Here is a 20,645-nt window from a genome sequence, read left to right as displayed (position 1 = left end):
TCCTCGCCTACTTGCTATTGTTTGGCGAAGATTATCTAGACTTTGCCTCTTCTATTGGATAGCCTCGAGCCCATCCCTGTGTTGTGATGAGATGACGCAAGAAGGGTGCAGTTTCCCCACATGTACAGCAGCTTCGTGAGTTTGGAACGTGCGTTGTCCTAGCTGGATAGCTGTCGATTTGCAGTGGTCATAAGCTGTACAGCACAAGCGGAGAAGAGGTCTGAGCAAATTGTAATTGTGAATGCAGCTGAACGTTTCTTTGTGATTTCACAACCGAGGCCTTGCAAGAAATCCTGTTGGCAAATGTTCTGACCTCACAGGTAGCTTAGCCCGTGTAGGGATGTATTTTGGAATATACTGTGATTACAGCTGGTGGCTGTAATGCACTGTTAACATTGGATGCCAACCACCCTTAAAACCCCTACGAATAAGGTGTGGGGAGAAGCCCCTGACTGCAGTTCGGGGCCGGGCTCACTGTGGGCGGAGTCAAACGCATTTAACCCGAACCCTTCGAGAATCTTTGAAGTGTACTTGAAAGTAGGAGGTGGAAGATAGCTGTCAGAGCGGAAGTAGGAGGTGGAAGATAGCTGTCAGAGCGTTGTGGACAGAATGGACAACTTTAAACAAGTAATTTTTGGGGCAGAGCCGAATTGGACAGCGATTCTGACAGCCACTGCATGCGGTACAGGTGCATTGATGCTTTTTCAGAATTGGTTCGGACACAAACAGTCGTGGAAGAAAATTCAGAGGGCAAAAGCCCGAAGAGAAACGTCACTGCAACAGGCAGAGCTCGCTGTCCTTCAGTTCAACGAATCTGTAAGTTTGACTTTAGTTTAGCAAACGCTAGCTAACAACCTCAACGAATGAACATTCAACCCTGCTGATAAGTAAGTCAGACACAGCTGTGACTCTAACTTGCAGATAGTACTGGGGTGGCTATCACATCTTCATGTTCAAACTAGTTGCCACTTAGTCATGCATGCATGTATTGAAAGGAGGATTAAGTGTATGCAGAGGACCTTACCTTATTGACTGAGATAGCATGACATTTCATTTTGATTTTCAGAGGGTAGCGAGATCGATATCTGGTGGTGTACCGAATGTTCAGTCTCTTCCCTCTCCCATGTCAGCACCCTGAAACAGACACCTCTCTCATCCTCTCACTGTCCCTGGCTGAGCTGTCCAAACAACTGAAGGGTGGAACACTAACTCCACAAGCTGTGTTCCACACATACATGGAAAAGGTAATGCACAATTCAATCAACACCCCAGCAATCACATATTTTATTTCTTTTATTTCACCTTTATTTAACCAGGTAGGCAAGTTGAGAACAAGTTCTCATTTACAATTGCGAGCTGGCCAAGATAAAGCAAAGCAGTTCGACACATACAACAACAGAGTTACACATGGAGTAAAACAAACATACAGTCAATAATACAGTAGAAAAATAAGTGTATATACAATGTCAGAAAATGAGGTGAGAAGGGAGGTAAAGGCAAAAAATGCCATGGTGACGAAGTAAATACAATATAGCAAGTAAAACACTGCAATGGTAGATTTGCAGTGGAAGAATGTGCTAAGTAGAAATATAAATAATGGGGTGCAAAGGAGCTAAATAAATACAGTAGGGGAAGAGGTAGTTGCTTGGGCTAAATTATAGATGGGCTATGTACAGGTGCATTAATCTATGAGCTCCTCTGACAGTTGGTGCTTAAAGCTAGTGAGGGAGATAAGTGTTTCAGAGATTTTTGTAGTTCGTTCCAGTCATTGGCAGCAGAGAACTGGAAGGAGAGGTGGCCAAAGGAGGAATTGGCTTTGGGGGTGACCAGAGAGATATACCTGCTGGAGCTCGTGCTACAGGTGGGTGCTGCTATGGTGACCAGCGAGCTCAGATAAGGGGGGACTTTACCTAGCAGGGTCTTGTAGATGACCTGGAGCCAGTGGGTTTGGCGACGAGTATGAAGCGAGTGCCAGCCAACGAGAGCGTACAGGTCGCAGTGGTGGGTAGTATATGGGGCTTTGGTGACAAAACGGATGGCACTGTGATAGACTGCATCCAATTTATTGAGTAGGGTATTGGAGGCTATTTTGTAAATGACATCGCCGAAGTCGAGGATCGGTAGGATGGTCAGTTTTACGAGGGTATGTTTAGCAGCATGAGTGAAGGATGCTTTGTTGCGAAATAGGAAGCCAATTCTAGATTTAACTTTTGATTGGAGATGTTTGATGTGAGTCTGGAAGGAGAGTTTACAGTCTAACCAGACACCTAGATATTTGTAGTTGTCCACATATTTGAAGTCAGAACTGTCCAGAGTAGTGATGCTGGACGGGCGGGCAGGTGCAGGCAGCGATCGGTTGAAGAGCATGCATTTAGTTTTACATGCATTTAAGAGCAGTTGGAGGCCACGGAAGGAGAGTTGTATGGCATTGAAGCTTGTCTGGAGGGTTGTTAACACAGTGTCCAAAGAAGGGCCAGAAGTATACAGAATGGTGTCGTCTGTGTAGAGGTGGATCAGAGACTCACCAGCAGCAAGAGCGACATCAATGATGTATACAGAGAAGAGTCGGCCCAAGAATTGAACCCTGTGGCACCCCCATAGAGACTGCCAGAGGTCCGGACAACAGGCCCTCCAATTTGACACACTGAACTCTATCAGAGAAATAGTTGGTGAACCAGGGGAGGCAATCATTTGAGAAACAAAGGCTATCGAGTCTGCCGATGAGGATGTGGTGATTGACAGAGTCGAAAGCCTTGGCCAGGTCAATTAATACAGCTGCACAGTATTGTTTCTTATCGATGGTGGGTTAAGATATAGTTTAGGACCTTGAGCGTGGCTGAGGTGCACCCATGACCAGCTCTGAAACCAGATTGCATAGCGGAGAAGGTGCGGTGGGATTCGAAATGGTCGGTAATCTGTTTGTTGACTTGGATTTCGAAGACCTTAGAAAGGCAGGGTAGGATAGATATAGGTCTGTAGCAGTTTGGGTCAAGAGTGTCCCCCCCTTTGAAGAGGGGGATGACCGCAGCTGCTTTCCAATCTTTGGGAATCTCAGACGACACGAGAGGTTGAACAGGCTAGTAATAGGGGTTGCAACAATTTCGGCAGATAATTTTAGAAAGAGAGGGTCCAGATTGTCTAGCCCGGCTGATTTGTAGGGGTCCAGATTTTGCTGCTCTTTCAGAACATCAGCTGACTGGATTTGGGAGAAGGAGAAATGGGGAAGGCTTGTGCGAGTTGCTGTGGGGGGTGCAGTGCTGTTGACCGGGGTAGCCAGGTGGAAAGCATGGCCAGCCGTAGAAATATGCTTATTGAAATTCTCAACTATAGTGGATTTATCGGTGGTGAGTTTCCTATCCTCAGTGCAGTGGGCAGCTGGGAGGAGGTGTTCTTATTCCCATGGACTTTACAGTGTCCCAGAACTTTTTAGAGTTTGTTGCAGGAAGTACATTTCTGCTTGAAAAAGCTAGCCTTGGCTTTTCTAACTGCCTGTGTATATTGGTTTCTAACTTCCCTGAAAAGCTGCATGTCACGGGGGATGTTCGATGCTAATGCAGAACGCCATAGGATGTTTTTGTGTTGGTTAAGGGCTATATCTGTTCCTGGTTCAAAATTTTTTGAATGGGGCATGCTTATTTAAGATGGTGAGGAAGGCATTTAAAAAAAAATAACCAGGCATCCTCTACTGACGGGATGAGGTCAATATCCTTCCAGGATACCCGGGCCAGGTCGATTAGAAAGGCCTGCTCGCTGAAGTGTTTCAGGGAGCGTTTGACAGTGATGAGTGGAGGTCGTTTGACCGCTGACCCATTACGGATGCAGGCAGTGATCGCTGAGTTCTTGGTTGTCAACAGCAGAGGTGTATTTAGAGGGCAAGTTGGTTAGGATGATATCTATGAGGGTGCCCGTGTTTATGGCTTTGGGGTGGTACCTGGTAGGCTCATTGATAATTTGTGTGAGATTGAGGGCATATACTGTAGGTTACACTAGCTTTTTATAATGTGCATGTTGTGGAATTTTGTGGACTGCATTATTTCTATAGGTGGTGTAATTTGTTTTCACTGCAAGCATTGGTGACATATCGTACTCCTGCAATGTTTTCTGCAAACCATTAACTACCTTTAACCTGTTTACGTATTTAAATCGGAAGTCACAGCTAGGGTTGCAAAGGGTCTGAAACATAAACTGAACAAGTTCCACAGACATGTGACTAACAGCAATGGAATAATGTGTCCCTGAACACTCCTGAGGTGCAGCAAGTCAGCACCTCAGGAGTAAATGTCAGTTGGCTTTTCATAGCCGATCATTAAGAGTATCTCTACCGCTCCTGCAGTCTCTAGAGAGTTGAAAACAGCAGGTCTGGGACGGGTAGCAGGTCCGGTGAACAGGTCAGGGTTCCATAGCCGCAGGCAGAACAGTTGAAATTAGAGCAGCAGCACGGCCAGGTGGACTGGGGACAGCAAGGAGTCATCATGCCAGGTAGTCCTGAGGCATGGTCCTAGGGCTCAGGTCCTCCGAAAGAGAGAATTAGAGAGAGCATACTTAAATTCACACAGGACACCGGATAAGACAGGAGAAGTACTCCAGATATAACAAACTCACCCTAGCCCCCCGACACATAAACTACTGCAGCATAAATACTGGAGGCTGAGACAGGAGGGGTCAGGAGACACTGTGGCCCCATCCGACGATACCCCCGGACAGGGCCAAACAGGAAGGATATAACCCCACCCACGTTGCCAAAGCACAGCCCCCACACCACTAGAGGGATATCTTCAACCACCAACTTACCATCCTGAGACAAGGCCGAGTATAGCCCACAAAGAGTGTTCCACTCATACATGGAAAAGGTAATGCACAATTCAATCAACATCCCCAGCAATCACATATACTGTAGGTTACACCAGCTATTTGTAATGTGCATGTTGTGGAATGTTGTGGACTGCATTATTTCTATAGGTGGTGTCATTTGTTTTCACTGCAAGCATTGGTGACATATCGTACTCCTGCAATGTTTTCTGCAAACCATTAACTACCTTTAACCTGTTTACGTATTTAAATCGGAAGTCACAGCTAGGGTTGCAAAGGGTCTGAAACTTTCCGGAAATGTTGCATGGGACGTTAAGACCTGGAATTTGGGGAATTTTCCTTAAATTCATCAAAAAAGTTAGCTTATAACAGTGAACCTTTTTTTGTAGGATACACATAAGGAAATTCTAGGTCTTGTAGCATATTTTGGTTAAACTATCCCCAATTCAATGGAATTGCAACCATCACATTTGCAGTGCACTCTTCCATCATATGTACAGCTGATTTTCAAGATCTTGCACACTAATGAGATGCTATAGATCCCACACTAATACACTGTCTGAGCCAAGAACTACATGCTTTCTGGTAAGTGTTGATTACAATACTGGCTGGGGTGAATATATTTTATGACATTTCTTTTGTTAATTATAAATAGTATCCTACAGCAAAGTGTGTGTAAATCATTTCTAACTTGTTAACAATTTCTGCTAGTTAGTTTTTGCTACCATGTGGGTTTTAGCTTGCTTGAGCCTGCTAACATAGGAGTGTTAATTCACCTGTTCCATACATGTTTCATTTTAAAACATGTATCTTACAAAGGAGTTGTTTATTGGGCTCAATGGGATTGAGATCCAGGCTCTTTGCTGGCCATGGCAGGCCATGGAAATCATGCACAGAACGAGCAGTATGGCTGGTGGCATTGTCATGCTGGAGGGTCATGTCAGGATGAGCCTGCAGGAAGGGTACCACATGAGGGAGGAGGATGTCTTCCCTGTAACACACAGCGTTGAGATTGCCTGTAATGACAACAAGCTCAGTCCGGGGATGCTGTGACACACCGCCCCAGACCATGACGGACCCTCCACCTCCAAATCGATCCCGCTCCAGAGTACAGGCCTCGGTGTAACGCTCATTCCTTCGATGATGAACGCAAATCCGACCATCACCGCTGGTGAGACAAAACCGCGACTAGTCAGTGTAGAGCACTAATTACCAGTCCAGTCTGTTCCAGCGACGTTGGTTTGTGCCCATAAGCGACGTTGTTGCCAGTGATGTCTGGTGAGGACCTGCCTTACAACAGGCCTACAAGCACCTCTGTCCAGCCTCTCTCAGCCTATTGCGGACAGTCTGAGCACTGATGGAGGGATTGTGCGTTCCTGGTGTAACTTGGGCAGTTGTTGCCATCCTGTACCTGTCCCGCAGGTGTGATGTTCGGATGTACCGATCCTGTGCAGGTGTTGTTACACATGGTCTGCCACTGCAAGGATGAACAGCTGTCTGTCCTGTCTCCCTGTAGTGCTGTCTTAGGCATTTCACAGTACGGACATTGCAATTTATTGCCCTGGCCACATCTGCTTGCCTCCTTGCAGCATGCCAAAGGCATGCTCACACATATGAGCACGCTCACACCCTTTTCAATGAAGATCTGTGAAGTTATTTGGGTTTTTACGAATTATCTTTGAAAGACAGGGTCCTGAAAAAGGGACGTTTATTTTTTTGCTGAGATTATTTATATGTAACTGGAATTGTATTATTTTTTTTGTAATTGTTTAAATCCTATTCTTTACAGGAAAATGCCACGGGCACTATCTGATGTGTGGAGACCTTTCACTGCAGCTAATGTAGAAGGAAAAGCTGTGTACATTTGCAAATACTGTGCCAAATTAAATGTGTAGAATGTAAGATGCAGAATCATCTGGCCAAGTGCATAAAGTTCTCTCAGCGTTCACAACAAGCAACCACTGACAAAAGTCACTCTACTTCTATTCGAGGTGTAAATGATGAATCAGACACCTTATCATTAGCAACAGCTCATGGTTCTCCTGGAATCAAGTTTTTTTTTTTTTTACTCAATGGAGGAACGTAGTAAGACAAATGCTGATGAATGTCTTAAGCTTTGTATGCAACTGGTTCACCTCTGATGCTCACAGGCAATGTGTATTGGAAGAGATTTCTGAATGTTCTTCGCCCAGCATGCACCCTTCCAACCAGACATGCTTTATCTACTCATTTGCTGGATGCAGAGTTCAACAGAGTAGACTAGGTCAAGCAAATCATAGACCGTATTGCAATCATATCTGAATGGTGGTTGACTGATTGTGGGAAAGGAATAATTAACTACATCTCCACCCCTCAACCAGTATTCCACAAGAGCACAAACATACAGTTGAAGTCAGAAGTTTACACACCTTAGCCAAATACATTTAAACTCAGTTTTTCACAATTCCTGACATTTAAGCCTTGTAACAATTCCCTGTTTTAGGTCAGTTAGGATCACCACTTTATTTTAAGAAAGTGAAATGTCAGAATAATAGTAGAGAATGACTTATTTCAGCTTTTATTTCTTTCATCACATTCCCAGTGGGTCAGAAGTTTACATACACTCTAAGTATTTGGTAGCAGTGCCTTTCAATTGTTGAACTTGGGTAAAATGTTTCTGGTAGCCTTCCACAAGCTTCCCACAATAAGTTGGGTGAATTTTGGCCCATTCCTCCTGACAGAGCTGGTGTAACTGAGTCAGGTTTGTAGGCCTCCTTGCTCGCACACGCTTTTTCAGTTCTGCCACAATTTTCTATAGGATTGAGGTCAGGGCTTTGTTATGGCCACTCCAATACCTTGACTTTGTTGTCTTTTGGCTATTTTGCCAAAACTTTGGTAGTAACCTTGGGGTCATTGTCCATTTGGAAGACCCATTTGTGACCAAGCTTTAACTTCCTGACTGATGTCTTGAGATGTTGCTTCAATATATCCACATAATTTTCCTGCCTCATGATGCCATCCACTTTGAAGTCCTGCAGCAAAGCACCCTCACAACATGATGCTGCCACCCCCGTGCTTCACGGTTGGGATGGTGTTCTTCAGCTTGCAAGCCTCCCCCTTTTTCCTCCAAACATAATGATGGTCATTATGGCCAAACAGTTATATTTTTGTTTCATCAGACCAGAGGACATTTCTCCAAAAAGTACAATCTTTGTCCCCATGTGTAGTTGCAAACTGTAGTCTGGCTTTTTTTATGTCGGTTTTGGAGCAGTGGCTTCTTCCTTGCTGAGCGGCCTTTCAGGTTATGTCGAGATAGGACTTGTGTGGTATAGATACTTTTGTACCTGTTTCCTCCTGCATCTTCACAAGGTCCTCTGCTGTTGTTCTGGGATTGATTTGCACTTTTTGCACCAGAGTACGTTCATCTCTAGGAGACAGAACATACCTGAGCGGTATGACGGCTGCGTGGTCCCATGGTGTTTATACTTGCATACTATTGTTTGTACAGATGAACGTGATACCTTTAGGCATTTGGAAATTGCTCCCAAGGATGAACTAGACTTGTGGAGGTCTACAATGTTTTTCCTGAGGTCTTGGCTGATTTCTTTTGATTTTCCCATGATGTCAAGCAAAGAGGCACTGAGTTTGAAGGTAGGCCTTGAAATACATCCACAGGTACACCCCCAATTGACTCAGGCTAATTGACATCATTTATCAGAAGCTTCTAAAGCCATTACATCATTTTCTGGAATTTTCCAAGCTGTTTAAAGGCACAATCAACTTAGTGTATGTAAACTTCTGACCCACTGGAATTGTGATTAAGTGAAATAATTTGTCTGTAAACAATTGTTGGAAAAATGATTTGTGTCATGCACAAAGTAGATGTCCTAACCGACTTGCCAAAACTATAGTTTGTTAACAAGAAATTTGTGGAGTGGTTGAAAAACGTGTTTTAATGACTCCAACCTAAGTGTATGTTAACTTCAACTGTATCTCATCAGCCAGCTGGTGAAAGGGACTTTGTGGATCTGAGGCTTTTTCCCCCATCATCCTCCAAATCCCACCAACATCAGCCACCTCAGAGGGCAACTGGTCCTAGTTTGGGAACACACACCAAAGCACGCAACAGGCTGACCATTACAAGTATTGAAAAATTGGTGGCCATCCTGGCAACTTTGAGGCTTTTTGACCCTGACAACGAGCCATCCTCAAGGTTTGAAGGTGACCGTGAAGATGAGGCCTCAGAGTCGGATGTTCAAGAGGTGGACATTGAGGAGGTCAAGGGAGAAGACATGGAAGCCTGAGAGGAAGACAACCAAAGCTTTAGTTTCTAGACTATAATTTTACAGATCTATGTTGAATATGTTTTTGGGCAATGTGATGGATCATTCAATATTCCTTTTATTTTGCTGTTCAGTGAAATCATCCCATGTGAAGATTAAACTAATGTCAAGGTCGTAAATAAAAGGTTTTTCTTATTTCTGTTGGAAGGATTTAATCATTTGCAATTGTCTATTTATGATAAGGTAAAATGTTTGTTTCTGTCTCCATATGATATGGTAAATATATCCAATGCAAAAAAACATCTACATTGAAATGCTATTAATATTAATTTCTGTGAATTCCCATTAATTCCCACAAAGTTTCCACCTCTGAATATTCCCCAAAATGTGCAATCCAAGTCTGAGCCAACACAGCCCTGAAAAGGCCTATGCATTTATGATGACATGCCTGGATTATATTTGCACTGTTTACAAAACAATGCAGCATGATCAGTCATTGAATGGCTTTCACATAATAGGCATCATGTATTTTGGGGCATGCTGGCGTGGTGATCAATCTGTCCTGTTCCCAGAACTGTTTGGGATCTGTTTTTGTGCTCTTGTTGTAGCAATGGCTATAGGAGTTGGCAAGACAACACAAACTGATCTGGGACCAGGCTACTAGAACTTTCAATCTACAAGTGCTCCCATTGATTTTTCACATGTTGTGTTCCCACAGACATTGGAGGTGAATAGGAGACTGAACTGTTGCACTGAGGTCCTGCTGGAGAGTTGGGATCAGCTGGAGGATATTGACTCTCACAAGGATGGTCTCCTTTATGGGGTCCCTGTCAGCATCAAGGAAAATATTGGATACAAGGTGTTGATTAGGTGTCACTTCAGTGTCTTTCATTAATTGTCATTTTCCCCTGTAAATATAGCAGGGGTTTCCAGGTCAGATTAAACATGGGCCTAGTCCTGGACCAAATCACTTTCAATAGAGATTCTCCATTGAGCATGCTTGTGTTAGGTTCGTTCCTTTCCACCTTGTCAATCATCATTGGCTCATTGGTGAAATTAGCATTATGACAATATCTTTAATCATTCAAAAACCTTTATTAATGCAATTGCAGACAGAAGTTGACAAACAGGAACATGGCACGAATGTTGCTGAGTAAGTTCTGCGTCAAACGAAAGGTCTCAAGTTGTTTTATTAAACCGAAGTCCCGCCTTAGTGATGTCACTGACTACGTCATTACCTTTTTTCTCCTGAGACCAAAACCCTGCATCAATAGCTATACAAACATAAACACTGAAACTCTGTCTAAAAGCTAGGCAATAAGTTGATTTCTTGTGGAATGTCTGAGTCGTCTCTTATCTCCCACACTCCCCTGCAGAGTTCTGTCTCAGTCACACATAAGAGAGAGAGAAAGAAAGAGCAAACTGTGGAACAATTCTAAAACTATATAATGAATATATATATTGTTAATCTGTAGTCTAGGACCCTATAAATGTAAGGAGGGATGGGTCTTATATTAATAGAAGGGGAGGGGTTATAACATAAGCATAATCAATTATTTGAATACATCAAACATTTGTACAGACCCAAATCATGACCCCTAGGTGAATCCTGACACTTGTTAGCCCAGGACATTGGCTTAATCTGTGTCCAGAAAACCACCCCATAGTAGGCTTGTGTCTTTGTTTGTGAACTTCAAGTCGAGTCTCTCGTGAGGGCCTACCAGTAACATAGTTCTGGGTTCAGAGATGTGCATGTCTACTGAAAGATTTTTTTATTTTTTTATGAATGATTTACTTTTTTCATCTTCCTGTTTTTGTATTTAGGGTCATGACTCTACATGTGGCGTGATCTGTAAGTTGGACCTTCCTGCCACAGGGGACAGTGTGCTGGTTGAAGTGCTGAAGAGACAAGGCGCCATTCCCTTCGTCAAGACCAACGTACCCCAAAGCCTGCTAAGGTGAATAGTTGTTTTATTCTTGTGAATGCATCGAATGAGATTCAGAATATAATTTGTCTACCATATACAATGTCAACTGATGAATAAACATAATACACTAGCAGTACATTGACATAGATCGGGTAACAATGCCTTTAATGTGCCACATACCACATTAGGTGATGTAATTTAGTGCAAGAGCTATGACATGAGCAATGTGATTGAGGAGTTTGTGAAGACGGTCATCATCAAAGTCCAATGGCCAGACTAGTCGGCACCCAGAGTAAAGCTGATTGGTCACCCCATGACTCATGTTGTTCTTAGCAATCAGTGTTTTCACCCACATCTGTCTTGTCCCCATGTCCAGCTACGACTGCGGCAATCCCATCTACGGTCTGACTCTGAATCCCCATAACCCTCAAAAGACGCCCGGGGGTTCATCGGGCGGGGAGGGAGCGCTGATCGGAGGAGGGGGCTCGGTCCTGGGCATGGGCTCCGACATTGGGGGCAGCATACGCATCCCTTCATCCTTCTGTGGGATCTGTGGCTTTAAGCCCACGGCCAACAGGCTGAGGTGAGTGGATGAGTAAGGGGGGGGGGGGGGGTCTGTCAGTGTGTCGTGTAACTCTTAGGATGTGTCAGTGAATATGTGAGTCATGGTGACAACCTGTGAGGCCTTCAGTAATCTTTTACAATGTTGCTAACCTTGAGGAGAGTTCAAGAATGAGTGCATCACAAGACGTTTATTTCCCCCGTAAAAGCATAGTTGTGTGTTTGAGTGAGTTACTGAGTGAGTTATTGACCTGATTGGCTTGGTTAGATATTGACTGACTATTTTCTTTCTTTCTTTTTTTTTTTTCAGTTCGCGAGGTGCTGTCTCCTGTAGCCGGGGCCAAAAGTCAGGCAAGGCTCAAACGTACAACTTTCCACCCTGCACATGTATAGCTAAATAAATTGATGACCGTTTTCTTGACCCCCGCCATCATAACGCCTATATACATAGACAAAATAGGGTGCGGAGCTCTTCTGTGAAAAAATGTAGAAATGGAATCAAAAGGATGCTCATTGCATTACATGTGGTAACGACATAGTAACAGATGTTATTGTTAACTTTTAACAACTGACTCTCCACTGTCAGGATGACTCCGATTGTTTGTGTTGTTCCAGTGCTGTCGTCCTTTGGGCCCATGGCAAGGGACGTGGATAGCCTGGCTCTCTGTATGCAAGCTCTGCTCTGTGACCACATGTTCAGACTGGACCCTACTGTTCCCCCAATCCCATTCAACCAACAGGTGGGATCTCTCTCTGTCATAGGGAGTAGGGTGATGTTGCCCCTAGATGCTGATCTTGAGACAGTTTTGTTGTGGGAGGTGAAGCTGATCCTAGATCTGTACATAAAGGAAACTTCATCCTGGAGCCTTTCGTAGGATACGTATCATCGTTCAATGGATATCCCTGAAGAGAAAAAAATGATATCCTTAAATACATTATTATTATATTTAGTGACGGGCACCCTTTTGTAAAATCTATAATGATATCAGTTGCAATTGTTTTATTATAACATAACAATACATATTGATTTTACACAAAACATTGCAACTGTCTGAATGTTCCAGCTGCTTGTTGATGTTCTGGGAATGTTCTGGTCTGAATGTTCTAGGAGCTTAACCTACTCAACCAGTTTGAATACAATGAGAAGCCCATGAACGGTTGATGGCTCATCAGCAGGCAATTTAAGTATGATTATGATAAGTTGACAGCCCGTGAGAAGGTCTGTTGGGAGGGTTTTGTGCATGCAGGAACAGTCACGTATGCTTTTTTACATAATAGTTTAGGTTGACAAGAAGAATAAACCGATATAACAATATGCCTTGCTCTTATCGATATCAAACAATAGTGTCCATATCAAATTATTTATATTGGATGCCAATATCCATTATTATAAGGTGCATTATGCAGAAAGGACCTATACACATTCAAACCCCCGGCAATCTACATTCTCTATGTATCAATACTGTGTTCTTCCTCTGTTCTCCAGGTATACCAGCGTTCCAATCCCCTGAGGATCGGGTACTATGAGAACGACGGCTATGCCATGCCGTCTCCAAGCATGGGCCGAGCCCTGAGGGAGACCAAGGCGTTGTTGGAGAGAGCAGGGCACACGGTGAGTAACCTCCAGCTCCAGACTGATCTACTTTGCCGTCAAAATGTATTCACACCCCTTGACTTTATCCACATTTTGAGTTAGACTGAATTTAAAATGGATTAAATTAAGATTTTGTGTCACTGGCCTACACGCTATAATGTCAAAGTGGAATTATGTTTTCAGAAATGTCAGAAACAAATTGTATTAAAAATGAAAAGCTGAAATGTCTTGAGTCAATAAGTATTCAACAACCCCTTTGTTATGGCAAGCCTAAGATTCAGGAGTAAAAATGTGCTTACAAGTCACATAAGTTATACCGACTCACTCGGTGTGCACTAAGTGTTTAACATTATTTTTTAATGTCATCTCTGTACCCCATACATACAATTATCCGTAAGGTCCCTCAATCAAGCAGTGAATTTCAAACAAAGATTCTATGGGATTATAATGACAGAACTACTTGAGTTTGTATTTTGAATTTCGTGGTCGCGCATTGAGATTTGTGGTTGCAAGTACGATTTGCAAATGTGTAATTTATTTTGCATATTTGTATAATGTGTGAAAGATTTTAACAATGGTCGCTAACTTGACATTTGAACACATTCAATAAGATTTGCAAGCATCATTTATTTTCTGAATTATGACAAGTCTATTTCCAACTATGAATATACTGCTGTGAATCAAGAATACTCTTGCAGGAGAGGGCCTAGAACCGAGCCCTGGGGGACACCAGTAGTGTGAGTATGTGGTGCAGACATAGATCCTCTCCACATCACCTGGTAGGAGCGGGCTGCCAGGTAGGATGAAATCCAAGAGTGTGCAGAGCCTGAGACACCCAACCCTGAGAGGGAGGAGAGGAGGATCTTATGGTTCACTGTGTCGAAGGCAGCGGATAGATCTAGGAGGATGAGAACAGAGGAGAGAGAGTCAGCTTTGGCAGTGCGGAGAGCCTCTGTGTCACAAAGAAGAGCAATCTCATTTGAGTAACCCGTCTTGAACCCCGAGTGGTTAGGGTCAAGAAGATTGTTCTGAGAGAGATAATGAGAAAGTTGATAAGAGAGAGCACGCTCAAGTGTTTTGGAAAGAAAAGAAAGAAGGGATACAGGTCTATAGTTTTGGATGTCAGATGAGTCAAGTGTTGGTTTCTTGAGGAGGGGAGAAACTCAGGACATTTTGAAATCAGAGGGAATGCGATGAATTGATGAGGGAAGTGAGGAATGGGAGAAGGTCTCCAGAGATGGTGTGGAAGAGGGGATGGGGTCGAGCGGGCAGGTTGTCGGGCAGCCAGACCTCACTAGTCACAGAATTTAATCTGGGGAGAAAGAGGTCAAGGTGTATGGTAGTTCTGTGTGAGTGAGACCAGTGGACTCAATAGGCTGAGTGAATGAGTAGCGGATGTTGTCAACCTTTTTTTCAAAGTGGTTGACAAAGTCGTCCGCAGAGAGAGAGGGGTGGAGGATTAAGGTGGGAGGAGAAGGGGGAAAATAGTTTAAAGGATAGGGTTAGAGACGGAAGCTTGAAATGTTGTGGTAGAAAGTGGCTTTGGCAGCGGATACAGAGGAAGAGAAGGTAGAGAGGAGGATAGTGACAGGATGATTGGTCCTCCGGAAGTTTAGTTTTCCTCCATTTTCTTTCAGCTGCCCACAGCCCTGTTCTGTAAGCTCGCAATGATTCACTCCGCCACGGAGCAAGAGAGGGCAGAGCCGGCTGGGAGGAAAGAGGACAGTGCTAGTCATAGGATGCGGAAAGGGAAGAGAGTGGTCGAAGAGGCAGAATCAGGAGGGAGAAGGATTTAGCAGAAGGGAGAGATGATAGAAGAGGTGAGAGTGAGTGAAAATTGCGATGGCACATGACCATCTGTGTAGGGGCCTAGTGTTTAGGGTTGGAGGAAAGGGAGACATAAAAGGAAACAAAGTAGTGATCAGATCTGTAATCATTCTTAAATGAAATGATGCTTGCAAGTCTTATTGAATGTATTCAAAATTAAAGATACAACAAATATTTTACTCATCGTGATAAAAGTTTGCGAAATTAAAATACATATTTGGGAGTCGTACGTGCAACCACTAATCTCAATGTGCGACCACGAAACTCAAAATACAAACTCATGTAGTTCTGTCATCTTTATAATCCCCAAAGATTCAACCACAAAGACCATAAAGCTTTTCCAATGCCTCACAAAGAAGGACACCTATTGGTTAAAAAAAGCAGACATTGAATATCCCTTTTGAGCATGGTTTAATTTATTAATTACACTTTGGATGGTGTATCAATACACCCAGTCACTACAAAGATAGACTACCTTCCTAACTCAGTTGCCGGAGAGTAAGGAAACCGCTCAGGGAGTTCACCATGAGGCCAATGGTGACTTTAAAACAGTTACGGAGTTTAATGGCTGTGATAGGAGAAAACTAGGGATGGATCAACAACATTGTTGTTACTCCACAATACAAGTACTAACCTAAATGACAGAGTGAAAAGAAGGAAGTCTGTACAGAATAAAAAATATTCCAAAACATGTATCCTGTTTGCAATAAGGCACTAAAGTAAAAGTGCCCCCCATAAATGTGGCAAAGAAATGAACTTTATGTCCTGAATACAAGGCATTATGTTTGGGGGGAAAATCTGACACATGATTCTGACATGTATTGACTCAGTGGTGTGATTACTTATGTACATTTGCTAACATTTCTAAGAACACGTTTTCACTTTGTCATTTATGAGGTATTGTGTCTAGATGGGTCAGACAAAAATATATATTTAATACATTTTGAATTCAGGCTGTAACACAACAAAATGTGGAATAAGTCAAGGGGTATGAATACTTTCTGAAGGCACTATATGACCAGAGCTTGGTTGAACACTTTTATTTATCAGAGACAGATTTACTTGGACTGCCGAAATAACAGAAACAAAATAATGTGGATGTTAATTCCTTTACAGGTCATTCCATGACTGTGTTGATATTAAGTTGTATTTCTCTCTGTCTATCTCATCTCACTCTCTGTAGTTGGTTCCCTTCAGTCTCCCCAGGCTGAGCTATGCCATGCATGAGCTGGTTATCAGGGGAATCGCAGGCGATGGATGCGCTACCCTGCTCAGCAACCTGTGAGTCAGTCAAATCACCCTGGATTGTGTTCAGTTGGGCACACCATAGTAAAACATTTTGAAATGCGAAGCGAAAATGTGTATTTCTTATTGCAGTCAATGTAGTCCCTCCCTGTTTCAATCCGTTTTCATCCGTTTAGTTCTAATGAATGAACACAACCCCCTAATGAACACAACCCAGGTTCTCCCAATGAGTTAAACCAGCACATCCCTGGGAGAGAAATGAACTATCCAGTATTCACACTAAAATGATTAAAAAAGTAACTTTGTTGTTTGGTGTTATTGTAGGAAAGGAGGGCCTGTCGACCCGTCTCTGCGGGTTCAGATTATTCCGTACGGTCTACCTCGCACTTTGAAGAAAATACTCTCCATTCTGATCAAGCCCATAGTGAGTGGTCTCCAAGTCCGCAGCATACAGAGAGGGAGGTTAAAACTGTATCTGGGGAGCTTTGTGATGTGTATCAGACTGCTCATGTTATATTTGGCTGATACTTCTATGTTTGTCAATGGTCTTTTTTCCCCCCTTCAGTTTCCTCGTATTGGTGCCTCTATGGAAAGCCTGTGTGGAGCTAGGTGAGAAGAACCTATGTCTATTCTTCCTATTGGATTCATATAATCATCAATAATTATAATACCTAACATCTGATTTGGACCATAATTCTTAATAACGAGTAAGACTTGACAAATTCCCCAAAATTGTCAAAAGCCACCCAGTGACCCCCCACACCCAATGCCAATCCCACCCCAGGGAAACATTTACATAGGATGAAGAAGCAATAGTCCAAGCCGCAGCTCCGTACTACTCGTCGAACATAGATAACTGATACTGTATATTGGTTATTGGGGTGGTAGGCGTGAGGTTTGGGGGGCGTCCGTGGGTGGCTTTTGACAATAATTTTTTTGTTTCCGGACACTTTCTGTTGTTGATATTGCTACTATGCAGGTAACCACTTCACTGTATCGTTTACACCTTCTGTATCCTGTGCATGTGACAAATGTAGATTTTATAGATTTGATATAGCGTTTGTTTACCACATGGCCTCACGTGAATCCTTAAAGAGATGGGTGGGGCTAAGGCTTAAGAGGGTGTGAACGATGCTGAATAGGTGTAGACAAAGAAGAGCTCTCCGGTATTGTAGGTGTACCAAAACATTCAAGTGGGGTTACAAGTTTATCACCTTTCAAAGCAGAATTACTTTCCCATTGTTCCTCAACTGTAGTGTATGATATACCATTTTCTAGCTCTGAGTCTCTACTTTTTTCCAATGTAAAAAAACACCATTTAAAATAATGCTACATATGACAGAATCGAGGTGGTCAGTCACATTTTATTGAATTCCCCATTTCTTAGTCAATGGTAGGTATATGTTTGGTTCTAATTGGATGTTTGGGTACTATATTTATTGAATATTATGTGAATCCTAAAACTTAAACTGGCCAATTTTTGGGTGCAATCAAATAGCAACTAAATTTCAACAAAATAAAGTTGCAGGAATGCTAATCTTATCTGTTTTTAACTCCAGAGATTGTTATGAAATAATCTGAGATGGTGGATGTCATGGCTTGCTGAAATGACATGGAATGACTCTTTATTATATTTCGATGCCATGGTATGAAATGCAGAATCTTAATGATTCCATCACTTCCTTTTTCACCAGCTCTGTGCAAGACCTGTGGAGACAGCATGCAGATGTGGAGGTACTAGACATTTTGAAGTTGTGCCATCTCTAAGAGTTTCCTGATGGTCCGAGAGGAGGCACAAATCGTATCCTGTAAATGTATTATTTAAATGTCTTCATTAATCTGGTCTCTTGTTGTAATGCAGAAAAACAGAATGGCATGGATTATTGTGTCAGTCATTGGCAATGTTATATTGTTCAACTAGGTTGTTGGCCTAAGCTTGCAGCATGATAATTAATTTGACAAAAACCTTCGAGAGAATGTTGTGTGGAAATCAGTGCTCTGAGGAAAATGTACAGTAGTTCTGTCTGTGTTCCAAGGACTACATGCATGAGGTGATGGCAGAGTGGAGAAGGTGTGAGCTGGACGTGCTGCTCTGTCCCATGATGGGTCCCGCCTACAACCATAACTACCCTGGGAAACTCACCAGTACCCATCTCTCCTCTCTGATCTCTCTTATCAAATGGAATATAGATTTAACTAGCTCTTTTTATTTTTATGAGGCTTGTTTGTTTTTTTTGCAGTCATGACCATTTTTTAAAATGTAGAATCACCAGTTGGAATTGTTATGAATTCACCTGCTTTATTGAACTATGGGTGGATGGATTATTGACTCAGTGCCCCGGCCCCACCCCTTTTCTCTCTTCAGGTGCGTTATCTTACACCACTATCTACAACCTCCTTAACTTCCCTGCTGGGGTGGTCCCTGTCTCCACGGTAACAGAAGAGGACGAGGAGGAACTCAGGCACTACAAGGGCAACTATGGGGACCTCTGGGACAAGCTCTACAGAAAGGTACAGTCAAAGTCACAAACACACTCTTCCTCTTAAAATATTTACAGGATATTTAGCTATTTCCAAACTTATTTCCGTCTTACCGCCATCCTGACTTGAAGTGGCCATTTTGTCCATGCCAGATGTCACAACCTGTAGCCTAACCGGTGAATCTTAACCTGTAGTTCCATTGTAACCAGTAGATGGAAGCAGAGGCCTGTCCTGGTTGCTTGGAGTTCAGGCCACTGGGGCCCGTATTCAAAAATCATCTCAGAGTAGTAGTGCTGATCTAGGATCAGCCCCCCCCCCCCCCCCCGTCCATATAATTGTATATATTATTCTCTAAAAAGGAAAACTGATCCTATACCAGCACTCCTATTGAGATTATTTGTGAATACATTTACATTTAAGTCATTTAGCAGACGCTCTTATCCAGAGCGACTTACAAGTTGGTGCATTCACCTTATGATGTCCAGTGGAACAACCACTTTACAATAGTGCATCCAACTCTTTTAAGGGTGGGGGGGGGTTTAGAAGGATTACTTTATCCTATCCTAGGTATTCCTTAAAGAGGTGGGGTTTCAGGTGTCTCCGGAAGGTGGTGATTGATTCCGCTGACCTGGCGTCGTGGGGGAGTTTGTTCCACCATTGGGGTGCCAGAGCAGCGAACAGTTTTGACTGGGCTGAGCGGGAGCTGTACTTCCTCAGAGGTAGGGAGGCGAGCAGGCCAGAGGTGGATGAACGCAGTGCCCTTGTTTGGGTGTAGGGCCTGATCAGAGCCTGAAGGTACGGAGGTGCCGTTCCCCTCACAGCTCCGTAGGCAAGCACCATGGTCTTGTAGCGGATGCGAGCTTCAACTGGAAGCCAGTGGAGAGAGCGGAGGAACGGGGTGACGTGAGAGAACTTGGGAAGGTTGAACACCAGACGGGCTGCGGCGTTCTGGATGAGTTGTAGGGGTTTAATCGCACAGGCAGGGAGCCCAGCCAACAGCGAGTTGCAGTAATCCAGACGGGAGATGACAAGTGAATACGGTCCCTAGTCAACATGCGTTTGGTTGGGACTGACTGTTTGTGTGTGTTTACAGGCGGTGACTGGTGGAGAGGGGCTGCCGGTGGCCGTACAGTGTGTGGCCCTGCCCTGGCAGGACGAGCTCTGTCTGCGCTTCATGAGAGAGGTGGAGAGGCTGTTCAGAGAGAAGAAGAAATGAGAGATTGATGTACTAAGAGGTAGAGAGAGATAAGTTCAGTCTATGGACAGAAAGAATGGTAAAAAGGACCTGTTCAATCAAGCAGTCAAAATAATCAATATAAGAAAAAGTCACTTTTTGAAGTAGTAAAAGGAATATATAACATTATTCTTATGCTGCAAGGTAACTTGAATAGGGCCCCCTGGCCCAAATAATTGTAAATGTCCTCAGAAAGCAGGTTGGAGGAAGGACTGATCCAAGTGCACTGAGAAACACAAATGACTGTTCCTTGGCTGCTAACAGTTCACCTGACCTCAAATAGGGATACAAATACATGCATATTTTCTTACACACTCAAGAAAATTGGGAAATTCTGTTTACCTCAGTCGATTTAAAAAAAACGCACTAATGAAATATGAAATGACTTGGTATTTTTAAATAATAGTCAATTTATGCACTTATTATTATATAGGAAAATCAATCTAAATATACACTATGTCTGTGATTTTCATGTCTCAAATTAAAAACGTTTTAAATATATCCCTCTATGTAGTGCTGTTTGTGTCTGCATGGTTTAGGAATGAGAACATTTATCATGGATTTCTCCCCTTGAGGTCAAGTGTCTACCAAACGTGACATGCAATGCTTTTAGATATCTGAGATATAATATGGTCACTTATGTACTTTTCAATACACGCTGCAATTTTAATACGGAAGGAAAGTTGTCTGTTGACCGTCATTTA

General features: G+C 43.1%; 1 protein-coding gene across 2 annotated transcripts; it reads left to right on the top strand.

The window, feature by feature from the left end:
• Positions 1–502: 502 nt before the first annotated feature.
• Positions 503–20,442, top strand: LOC139540749 (fatty-acid amide hydrolase 1-like). 2 transcript variants are annotated; one of them, XM_071344675.1, is made up of 15 exons: positions 503–816; positions 1,131–1,244; positions 9,790–9,930; positions 10,896–11,029; positions 11,376–11,582; positions 11,871–11,911; positions 12,176–12,300; positions 13,047–13,172; positions 16,165–16,262; positions 16,551–16,650; positions 16,792–16,835; positions 17,921–17,960; positions 18,263–18,371; positions 18,592–18,737; positions 19,801–20,442. In XM_071344675.1, exons 1-15 carry the CDS (start codon positions 610–612, stop codon positions 19,921–19,923), a joined length of 1,755 nt encoding a protein of 584 aa, XP_071200776.1. In that variant the 5' UTR covers positions 503–609; the 3' UTR covers positions 19,924–20,442. The 2 variants fall into 2 exon arrangements, with proteins under 2 accessions (XP_071200776.1, XP_071200777.1); XM_071344676.1 differs by having other exon boundaries at positions 523–816; positions 1,067–1,244.
• Positions 20,443–20,645: the final 203 nt, after the last annotated feature.

This window comes from Salvelinus alpinus, chromosome 16 (assembly GCF_045679555.1).
Source record: "Salvelinus alpinus chromosome 16, SLU_Salpinus.1, whole genome shotgun sequence".
NCBI classification, from domain to species: domain Eukaryota; kingdom Metazoa; phylum Chordata; class Actinopteri; order Salmoniformes; family Salmonidae; genus Salvelinus; species Salvelinus alpinus.
This window is presented reverse-complemented; position numbering and strand designations above follow the sequence as displayed.